General features: G+C 50.6%; 1 protein-coding gene across 1 annotated transcript; it reads right to left on the bottom strand.

The window, feature by feature from the left end:
- Positions 1-702: 702 nt before the first annotated feature.
- Positions 703-1,347, bottom strand: LOC124684564. The gene has a single exon (XM_047218846.1). It carries the CDS (start codon positions 1,286-1,288, stop codon positions 929-931), a length of 360 nt encoding a protein of 119 aa, XP_047074802.1. The 5' UTR covers positions 1,289-1,347; the 3' UTR covers positions 703-928.
- Positions 1,348-12,021: the final 10,674 nt, after the last annotated feature.

The raw sequence follows: 12,021 nt of genomic DNA, 5'->3' as shown, positions 1-12,021 counted from the left end.
TCCATCAGACTAGAGCATGCAATTTCAAATAAGACGGTTTTCGGCATTACATGTTAACTGATTCATGCTAGCTGCACTAATACCTGTGTTTTAGCATGGTTTCTCTGCACCACTTGCTTCGATTCCTAGTGGGTAAAGGTTTAAAAGACGAACAACAATTTGGCGCGAAAGCTTCACCTCTTCCGAGCCGTAACAATATACGGTAGCCCCTGCACACACTTGTACAGTCAACGAAGCTAGCTGTTGCGATGGTGAGAACTCCCTTTGTCTGTTCCTTGCCGACAGCTAGCAGAGAGGTGACCTTTTGGGGCGACGGCCAAAACGGCTAGCTCCACTTACACGGACTCGGCCGCACTCTCCGGCATCGGATTCCCACACCCACGCGCGCCTTTTCCGAAGTTCTGCGGTGCGTTCACTCTCATCAGTTCCCTAGCTCTACTCCTCCGCGAGAACCAAATTGGAAAGAGCTTTGCTTCAGAAGTTCAGAGTACAGAGTGACTTGCAGCTCGGTAAAACAAATTATTTTCTTTGTCGCCAGTCGCCGCACTGCAGCGCAATCAAAGCTCGGATCAACTCTGAATGAACCGTAATCAGCACAGGGCCTCCCGAACCAGAAACCCCAGCAGATTCTAATGAAGTGCTTCAGTTAATCGAAACGAACAGAGATGAAAAGTTTCAGACATAACGGAGACAAAATTTCTGTGACAATCAAGGCCTCAATTCTTCCTCTGTATATTAGTGGTCGATTACACGGGGAACCATTTCGGTTTGCTGCTGCTATACTCCTCTGGCTATATAAATTGCTCGTAAAATGAATTGCTTAGAGTTACATCTGTAAGTAAGGGCGTCAATCTCGCTTAGAGAAGGGAATCAAATCAGAGAGACAAATCAGAGTTACAGAAAACAGGTCGCTGCAGTTCGGTCCGACTCAAGCGATGGCGACGGCGGTGAGCCTGCGGGCGGCTGCCGGCTTCGGCGAGCTCGGCAGGCGGGAGCTGAAGTCCCGGTACCGGAACGCGGCCGCGGCGGCGTCGGCGCCCTCGTCGCTGTCGTCGCTGCCGCCGTCGTCGAAGTTGAGCGCGTAGCTGAGCGGGTCGTACCTGAACTCGCCCGTGGCGGCCACCCGTCTCCTCCACTTGGCCCTGCCGCCGCCGCCGCCGCCGCCGCAGGTCTGCGGCCTCTCGCCGTCGCTGCTGCCGGGCGAGCCGAAGCAGCCGCACACGGTGGTCCGCAGCTTGTGGCGCAGGGTCGGGGGCGAGTAGGCCGACGTCGACGACTCCGCGTCCATAGTTGAAGGTACAAGAAGCTGGTGGTGTGTACTGGCGATGTGGCTGTGTTTGTGGAGGTGTGTATGGCTGAGCTGCGTGGAGACGACGGGGGCAGGTCGGGCTAAATAGGGAGAGATGGAAAAAGACGGATAAGGACAGTGACGACGGCGGCGTGAAGCGGAGGAGACGCGCAGGCGGCGCGGAGCGAAGCAAAGCAAGCAGCGCCGTCGTCGGGCGCGCGTGCGGGTCGACGTCGGGGGTAGTATGGGGATTTAGCGTGAGGGAGCCGTTAACGGTCGGTCCTCGCGCGCGCAAGCTGGACGATGGCAACGGTCGGTCGCTTTGCAAAGATGCAAGCTGTCTCGCACGCATGGGCCGCCGTTAACGGTAACTGTGCTAGCACTAGTCGTTGTATTTTCAGCTAGCGCGAGGCATATGGACAACTACGCTAGCTTTATAAAAAAAAGGCTTATATTTTGAAAGGAGAGTACTCCAATACAAGTCTAGCACAATAGATAGATGTAATTCACCCGAAAATTGCAAACGGAGGCTGAGCTATATGTATCCCTTTATTTTTAAAAAATTTGAAATCATAGTTTTAAGTTTAAAAAAATCTGAATAAAAATTCTAGATGAAGACAATGATAAAATCTACAAACCTGCGAAATCTCAATCTGAAATTCTTTGATTAGATAATAATCATCTATGATTCTACAATTGATGATGCCCTCCCACTCAACAAAAATTCGTCTTGATCCGACAACTAGACAAAACTAGTAAACGGGACAGGTAGTTGGGATGGACCGAGATTGAACATGTGGCTCGAGCGCGAGTAAATCAAGAGATACTACTCGTGTGCAATAAAACATAACAAGTAAGCAATCAAGAGCTTACTTATCTATGTTTCCATGCTCGGCATCGCCTTCTTGAACCCCATAACTTCGCCACTCGTATCAACATCATTGTTGTTCTAGATTCAATACTTTAGATTCGATGTTAACTGAGTGTAATGTGGCGATATAAACTGGACGCAGATCAGGTGACATGCAAATGGCATGTCACGATGTGCCTCGCAGCCTTCCATCCACCGCCAAGCAAGGATCCAACGCACCATAGCTCCCCAAGGCAAAAACAACATCCAGATACAGACCTACAGACCAAAACGGGCACGCGCGGGTCAGGGCATCTCGAACGGTGCGACCAAATGGACGCGCTGGACCGTCCGTTTTGGGCTGTTTGGACGACCGCGTGGACACCCGGATAGTGGCCCGCGTCCGCGTGTCCGTTTGGTTCGCACGCTGCGCCCAACACGTCGAACGCACAACAAATGTCAAAATAAAAAGAAAATAAATATTAAAAAGGAAAACAAAAACAAATCTCCAGTAGTACTCGTTGTCATCGCCGTCGATGAGGACGACGCCCCCGGCAGCGACGCGCTGTTCTGGCTGGACACGCCGGAGGGCACCAGTGACTCCGGCCAGGGCGACCACTGCGCCCTTTCCTAGACGGAGTGGGGGTCCGGAGGGCTCGCCGGCCTGCGCGCAGCGCGCCGGCCGCGCCACCTCCTTCCGTCGTCGCCGCCGCCGCAGCGGCCTGCAGCTCCGCCTCGTGTCGGAGCGTGGCCTGGCGCTCCTCCTCCCCCAGAGCGCGGCCTGGCGCGTGGCCTCCTCCTGCCGGCGCGCCATGGCGAGGAACGTCCACGCCTCGGCCTCGGCGTCCTCTTGGGCCTTCCCGGCCATCTCCTCCAGCGCGGAGGCGCGCAGCGCGGAGGCGAGGTGCGGCCATTTGGCTAGCTCCTCGAGGTCGTTGAGCTCGCGGGACGCCGCCAGCGCGGCCTGCAGCTCGGGGTCGTCCTCCTCCTGGGGCTAGGCCTGTGGCGCTTGCGATGGCGCCGCCGCGGGCTCATCGATGTAGAGGCCGCCGCGGGCTCGTCGATGTAGAGGCCGCCGCGGGCTCGTCGATATAGAGGCTGTCGGGGCGGCGGCCAGCCCGCCTAGCAGGCGTGCGCGGCTGCGCGTGAGGCGGCTGCGGGCGAGGCCTCGCCGTCGCCGAGGTGAAGCACGTGCGCCGGCGCGCATCGTGCTCCACCTCGAACCACAAGTCCCAGTTGGGACTTGTGTCGCCGTAGGCGGGGTCCTCCCGGAGGTCCGCCGGCAGCTGCGCGCGGCGCCGCCGAATCTCGGCAATGCAGGCGCGGCTGGAGCCAGTGATCGGCGGCACCGGAACCTGATCTAGGCTCAGGTGCCTGCCGTGGGGACGCCAGCCTCCCAGAACATCTGCGCCACCGGTACGGTGACGTAGATCTGGTCGCGGATGGGAGCCAGCGGCCCCATGTCGAACGCCGCCGGCGCAGTTCGCCGACTGCTGCCGGCCTCGTGATCGTTGGCGGACGGCTCGAACTCTCGCTTCGGGGCCATAGCGGCGCGGAAGGTCGAGCTCGTGCGTGCGGCCGGAGTGTTTGTATTGTGTTTTGTTCAAACCACTTATTTGTACTTTGTACTGTTGAATGTTTGTTTTGTTCAGAACTGTGAAGTTTCTGGGATGAAAATGTTGGATATATTAGCAATTTTCCCCATAATTTAATCAAAGAAAACAGTGGATAAAACATGACTAATAAGTTTGAGATTAAACTAGTCATGCAAATCACCATAGAGTAAAGGATCAACAAATCTAAACTGATTGATAAGAGCAATATGTTTCCTGATAACGAGCCTGAATGTGTTGCTAAGATAAGGAAGAGCATCATGATCTCACAAAAGGAAGAGAAGAAGACATACGGTGCAGAAGAGGAACCAGCGTTGACGTTGTCGCCGTTGAGAGCCATGTCGTTGAAGAGGTTGCTGATGTCGGGGAAGAAGTCGTCGTTGGGGAAGTAGTCGTCGGCCTCCGTGTCGATGTCGAAGCCGGCTAGCCGCGCTAGAGCGCTCCCCAAAAACCTTATCGCCTCTCCCGTACAGGATCACAAGAGACGGGGTTCCGGAGGCCTGCTGTCCCGTCCAGCGGTGCACGCCGGTAGACGGGATGGAGAAGTCTTGAGCGGCGGCGCAAAGCTCTGGAACCGAGTGGTAGGCGCATATGGTGTTGTGTCTCGTAATTTTTTCTCTGGAGAGGAGCGACCTCTTTTATAGGCACAGAGAGAGGAGCCGAACAAGGCATGGCAACGGTCGGTCGCTGTGCAGACAGAGTGCAAGCTGTCTCGCACGCATGGGCCGCCGTTAACGGTATCTGTGCTAGCACTAGTCGTTGTATTTCCAGCTAGCGCGAGGCATATGGGCAACTACGGCTAGCTTTATAAAAAGAATGTGTCCAGTTTATTTTGATGGAATAGTAAACAAATGCCATTCCATGCCATGGCATATGGGCACTTTATTAAAAAAAGGCTTATATTTTGAAACGAGAGTACTCCAATACAAGTCTAGCACAATAGATAGATGTAATTCACCCGAAAATTGCAAACGGGGACGAGCTATATGTATCCCTTTATTTTTAAAAATTTGAAATCATAGTTTTAAGTTTAAAAAAATCTGAATTAACCTAGATGTAGACAATGATAAAATCTACAAACATGCGAAATCTCAATCTGAAATTCTTTGATTAGATAATAATCATCTGTGATCCTACAATTGATGATGCCCTCCCACTCAACAAAAATTCGTCTTGATCCGGCCGACAACTATACAAAACTAGTAAACGGGACAGGTAGTTGGGATGGACCGAGATTGAACATGTGGCTCGAGCGCGAGTAAATCAAGAGCTACTACTCGTGTGCAATAAAACATAACAACAAGCAATCAAGAGCTTACTTATCTATGTTTCCATGCTCGGCATCGCCTTCTTGAACACCATCGTGGTCCACAATATTGTGCTCCCCATTGTTGTGATCATTGGTATTGTGTCCATCGGTTCCATGCCAATGGGGTTCACCCCCTCCTCGTTACCATGTTCGGTATCACCTAGGGGAGGAGACATGATTATAGGTTAACAAGGGCCAAACATGTTAATCATCAGTTGGGAGGATGGGGTGCAAGAAGGCAAATTTGCACTACAAAAAACTTGTCAAAATCATACTTAGCTCTAAAAGATGTCCTGTTGTACAATGGCATGGCCCCTACCTCCCCTAACTTCGCCACTCGTATCAACATCCTTGTTGTTCTAGATTCAATATGTTAGATTCGATGTTAAGTGAGTGTAATGTGGCGATATAAACTACTCCCTCCATTCCGTTTAAATTGACGTGAGGGAGACAAGACAATGAGAAGATAATAGTTTGGATTGAAGTTCATTAAATCGGAATAGAGGGAGTAGTAGCTAATCTTTGGCCATTATGGGCGCTGCAATAGTCGTGGTTAAGTAAGAAAATCAAAAGGTGTTGGTTTGGAACCTTTATCCGAATTCTATTGGTTTTCTTCATTCATATTTACCATCATTCTTCTCTTGCTTAGCATGATTGACTGAAAGCCACGCGACTAAGTGCATAAACCTTGTTAATTAGTCCTACAAGTACCTGCCTGCTCCTCAGCACAACCCCTCTCTCAGCGATATGAATATGATAGATACGATACGGGAGAGATCACGTCCAGTGTCAAACATCCGATACTTTCTCTCTTCCGAGGCTAATAACATCTGATACTCACGCTCACACGGAACTGACATGATAAAAAGCCAAAAAGGACAGGGAGCGACCGCGTTCCTCCGTTGCTCCAAAAGGCACCCAGCTGAGACGGTGGGCATGTGTGTGTACAAATCAATGTGAACGCGAGCCGAACCCGATGCTACTCCGAAAGAAATGTTTGGTACGGCGGACTGGACGGACGGACGATCGGCGTCTGCTTTAACCACAACGGCCGACGGTCAGACGAAAGGCGGCGATCGGCGTCTTCCTTTGCCGCAGCGGCGACGGTGACGCCGCCCAGTCAGACGAGCAGCCGGACAGAGTGTAACTGCTAATCTGCATCAGACGAACTGATCTTTTTTCGTCACCTGAAACTTACATAAGTCTTCTCTAAGTCTTTACATAAAACTGCATTGCAAGTGGCATTTCTGCCTTGTGGGTGCTTGATTTGGTCAGTGAAACTGCATTGCAACTTGTGAGTGGAATGCTACGCGCTCAGGCCCATCCATCGGCTACGGCGGCCAGGAGGGATAAGGATCGATTCCATGATCACCAAAGCATACCTCCAGAGATAATCTAGTTATAATAAACTAACAAACGGTCCATCGCAAAGCCATTACGTGATATGAATAGCAATCTAACAATACCTTCCTTCCTTTCTGCCCCCATGAACAACTCACGTCGCACCATGAACTGATGAAGTCCAATCCCAGCTAGGCACAACACAACATATCTCCGATAAGTCCGGCCAACCAGACCCTTCAATTCATTACTACAAGACTGCCACGCACAAGTGCCAAGCCTCTGCCGAAACGCTGTTCAGAACCGAGTTTCAGTGTTCACGTCCTAGATTGATTAGGCTGGGACAGCAGCCACATGACCGATATCGGTTACACTGCACCGACCGAAGACACGAGTAGAGCTCATGAAAGAAAGAACAATGCGGACACAATTCATGGGCACCCACATGTGAGTCGCCAACTGTAGATTAGCTATGACGCATTGTAGCCTTGTAGTCAATGCGATGGCATCCGTGCCAAGTCCACGCTGTTGGAATCACACACAAAAAAGCTTGGAACTCCGAGGATGGGAGGTACTGATCTGGATATGGCTCCATCGAATCTGTGCAAACAGGACAAGGGATTAATATTCAGACGATACAGTAGAATTTTCAGCTCATTCAATAGTTCACATTTACAAGCCAAATGGAACAGACTATAGACACTGAGTAGCACATGGTAGTATTACAGGCAGAAGTAGAATAGCATTTGTCCCGCTGGAAATAATTTTGAGCTGAACTGAATTTGCGATATGTAACTGAATTTTATTAATTTCGCAGTGTTTTTGCAATGCAAGTTGGAATACACAGCCAGGCAGAGGCATGTGGACATAAATAAATGAGTCTAACAAGTGACAAAGTTCTAACCTAGGTCAATCTAAAAAAAATACTGAAGGAAAAAATTTGAATCATGGGTCTCGGCAGCCACTATCAACAAACTGTGTGTCGGTGTGTGCTCTCCACCGTCTGACAGAGATATGACTCCAAAAGGAAAAAAAAATCTTCAGGGCGACAATCTGTGTCTGACGGAGATTTTTCTTTTTGGACTTTGAGTCATCTTTACATCTATAATTTTTTCTCCGTTGTTATTTCGAAAACAAAAATCTTAGGGCCGAGAAGGGGGACAATTCATATAAGAATTTTCATCACAGATTTTACACAACAGTTTGAGCTAAATGGAACAAATTATCGAGGGCTACATAGTATCAACAATATTACAAGCAGAAACAGAGTAGCATATGTCCCACTGATAATATTGAATTATTGATCTCAACTGAATTTGAAACAAGTAACTGCAAGTACACACTTTTACTCGTTTAGCACTGTATCTAACAATGCAAGTTGGAACACAAAGCCATATGGAGACACGTAAGCATACGAAAATAACTCCAGAAAACTCGGACCATGCCAAAGTGGCAGCTCCATGTGGCAGGACCTCTAACTTAGGTCGGTTTGAAGTAAAAAAAAACATAGAACTTATACCACCGAATGAAAAACAAATCAGGTGGTCTTGGCAGCCACAACTGACAAACTGTCTGTGCTCTCTACCATCCTACAAAGATTAATGCTTATATTTGGCATGTACTGGGAGACTCGGAAAGAGGCGGGTGAAATGTTCAACATATCTTAAAAAGGAAATGAAATAAAGACTGGGTGCCCACCCTATAACTGGCCTTACGAGGCTGATTCAAATCAAACAGCTTGTGAGCACAAGCTACTCTTGCTATACAGAGCATTAAGTCGGCCTCTAATTTGTGACATTACCAATTATGCAGATTCATTTCAAAACCACGTGGAATATAGATGTTAAGATGACTAAAGGCCTAAAATAAAGCTTTCTTTTTGGCATATTTATATGTATAAAAGAAAAGGCGGACAAGATGAACCACGCTTGGATGAAAGGAATTTTCTTGAGGTGAGCGAAACAACCAAAAGAGTAAACTGGATCTATATTATTATTCCTTCAGCACCTTGAACATAAAGTATTCATCGAAAATAATTGTTGTGATATACATCATTTAAGTTATGGATACATAAGCGATGTGAAAGAAGTTTTCTCAGATTCCCTCCAAACAGCGACTGGAACAAATGAAGCAGCAAATCACAATTATGTTCCCAAGCTTGATTAGCTTACCCACAAGCGCAAGAAAACAACTAGCGCTAAATCGTATAAACAAGAATTGCCAATCATAATAATTAACTGTTACGCATTAGACAAAGCTGGAACTGTCAAGTGGACATAGAAAATTTACCACTTTATATTTTCGGTGAAGACAAGGATGGCGGGAAGTTGGTATATATCCACTTGGTGGAATAGGAATGCTTAGAAGAATTACTACAAACCCTCTCAAGCCGCAACGTCTTGACATCAACTGAGATATATTCCCATTCTAGCGTGTGTAGCAGGGATCGAATCATTCCTAGGAGCAGGTACGTCCCAGTTGCAGCTTTGATATCATACCGGAATGCAGAACAAAGTGACACAGTCTTCTCTAGCTGCCACTTGCTAGAACTCTCACCTGCGTTTCCCTTGATGTAATAACAGAGATCAAACTTTCTAGCTAAAAATTCATTAAGTATACCGAACAGTCCAATCCTGCCTTCCCCTGCCTCCACAATGGCTAGACCTGACGCACACCTTAAACATTCTCCAGGTGGGAGGTCAGAAATGGAGAACTCCATACTCCGGGTGTCAAACACAAGCAGCTCTTTCCTCTCTATCTGAGCGGACTCCCAGTAGAAGCATCCATAAGCGTAATGGCGCCCGTGATAGTCGCGGTCGATCGGCGATGACACCATGTTCGACTCGCCACGTTCAAGAAACAAATCACTCCATTGCTTGGATGCAGCAGCTTGCCACTGTCCACTGATTGAAGAGAAGACCAAAGCAGCCAACCTAGTACTGAAATGTACCATCCATATCACACCAAATGCAGCATCCGCCTCTTCTTCCAGGGGAACGAGGAAAGCCTCGCACCAGGGATTGTATTCCGTGGCCGCGTGCGCCACCGAAGCGAGCAAGTCGTCAGGTACTGGGTGAAGCAGGACGTACCCCCGGTGCAAGGGGTCGCACACCGCAAGCTCCATGGAGACCTGGGGCAGCAGGCCCTCGCCGGGGCGGATGAGGAGGACGCGTCCGTCGCGGATGTCCTGAACGGCCCAGCTGCCGTGGTTGGGGAAGAAGGAGAAGGAGAAGTCGGCGGCCTCCGCGAGCGCGCGGGCGGCGGGCGCGGAGGGGTGAGGCGGGAGGGCGTGGTGGAAGCCGGCGATGTCGTAAAAGGCGAGGAGGGGCGGGTCGTGGAGGCGGCGGAAGCGGCGGAGGACGGATCCGTCGGTGTCGACGACGATCCGGCGGAAGGTGACGCAGGCGGCGGAGGCGCGGGCGAGGTCTTCTGCGGCCGGCAGACGGAGGAAGATCTCCGCAAGGAGGTGGTCGGGGATCTCCGTCAGAGTCGTCGCCGCTTTCCTGCGACCACTCCAACGGCGCGCGCTGGAGGTAGCCATTGGCGTGGAGAGAGTGAACGGGAGCTAGATGCCGGCGGCGGCGGAAGAGCTGCAGCCGCCGGAAACCCTGGAGGAGATGAGTGAGCTGCCTAGTGGAGCTGGGAGCTGGGAGAATGAGTGTGCTCCGTGCTGTCAAAATGGGCCTTGGGCGGTCAGATGTGTAATGGGCCAATCTTCTGCTCTCTGTCCGTCGTTCACTCCTCCACAGTAAAGTGGATAGAAGAAAAAAAAACATGTCCACAGTGAAGTGCTCAAAATCTCTATCTCTATCTCTAAAAAGGAGGAACTGGTTCTGTTTCCTCCGGTCAAAAGTTTCGTCAAGCATAATTTAATAAGACATTTTTACCCTCCCACCAAATCTGTACTTCGTCGAGCATTATGTCCACCTGCATGGGCCCAAGCCCAGCTATCTGGAACAGAATCCAACACCCGAAACCCTAGCTCCTCAACTCGTCATCGTCCTCCCCCTTCGCGGATTCCACGACCCAAGCCGCCGACCACCCTCCGCCTTCTCCCGCTTCCAAATCCTGCGAAACTCGGAGGACCTCCAGTCCGCCAGCCGCCACCCTCAGATCCACACATTCGGTGGCTGGTCGCCGGCCGCCTGGCTGAGCAGAGGAGGGGGTGAGTCGGGCACGTTCCTCCGCGGTTGAGACACAGACGAAAGGACGGACGTGAAGATGGAGAGGGGTGCGCTGCTCTGTGGTGGTGGACGTCGAGACTAAGCTCTCCGGTCACAGTTCCTGCCGACCGCACGCCGCCCCATGCTCATCGATCCCCTCTCATCTGCACGCCGCCCGCTGATGCGCCTCCCTCATCAACTGCGTCGCCTCCACCATCCGGGCCATCTACCAGATCTCTTGTTGCGCCCACCATGGAAACCTTGAGGGCTTCGATGCCCACTCCTGATGCCCCTTTTACTCGTGGCCGCCCAGCGAGCCAAACTGCATCAATTCTAAATGGTCCGCCGGCATCAAGATCCGCCGTCAATGCTCTGCAGCACTCTGATTCATGTCCACAGCACGTCACCCTGAATCCACCCCTGCTACGCCAGCTGCCCACGCACGCCCGTCGATCCCCTCGGCCGCCCGCACGCCCACCGTTCCCCTCGCCCGCACGCCTGCACCCCCGCGACCGACTGCACTACAAAGTCGTCATACTCATCCCCGGCCGGGAACCCGAGATCAGCTACCCACGATGGAGCACCTCTTTACTGGGAGCCCAGGATAGGCAGGAAGGACTCGATGAATCCAAACTAGATAAGGAGGATTCAATCCACCTCTCAGCCACCTTGATTATCCATCAAGGAAGAAACACAGGTCCTCCCACGCAGGGAGGTTTGGTATCCCTCTCCGTAATTCCCTATGTTCCTATTTCGATGAATGAATGAATGAATGCCTACTTGGATGGCTAGAGTCTTTGATGTGCTCACCTACCTACATGAATACACTTGATATTATACGATTTCTGTGATTTGTCAATGCCCACCTGGCCACGCACTGCAATCCCCGCTCTATCGGCATGGCGTCGAAGAAGGGAACCGTCTTGCGCAGCCTCAACTGCCACACTCCTCTTGCGCTAATGCATTGTGCTGGATCTTGGCAAATTCAGGAATCTAGAGGCTACCGCGTGCCTGCCAAGTTTCGCAGTGGAACGACGTCGCTGGTCTCGAGGGTACTGCGTGACTGCCAAGTACCTCTTCACAGGGTACTGCGTGCAACGAAAGGACAGTGATTTTATCTTACATATTGCCAAGGATGAGACGATTGCAATTTTTGGGGATTGTCTAAGCATTGTAGATCTTCATCAAGATTGAGTCTTACATGATGATTATAGTTCTAGGCATAATTCTCAACCCACCATGAGCGCCTATACTAGGTGCACTGTACGGATGTTAAAAACTACATTCAGAGTAATTTTTACTCTTCACTCCCAACAAAGAATTTTGGCAAATTCAGGAAATTATCTTTGACAATGCAGTTGTGCAACTGTTGTTGTTGAGTTGCAGGCCGGTGAGTTGGTGAGCTGTTGTTTTAGTTGTTTTTTCACAAATTCATCTTTCAGGCAAAATCCTCAATG

The sequence above is a fragment of the Lolium rigidum genome, chromosome 1 (genome assembly GCF_022539505.1).
Source record: "Lolium rigidum isolate FL_2022 chromosome 1, APGP_CSIRO_Lrig_0.1, whole genome shotgun sequence".
Classification (NCBI taxonomy): domain Eukaryota; kingdom Viridiplantae; phylum Streptophyta; class Magnoliopsida; order Poales; family Poaceae; genus Lolium; species Lolium rigidum.
The sequence above is the reverse complement of the archived record's forward strand: the minus strand, read 5'-3'. Positions and strand labels throughout refer to the sequence as shown.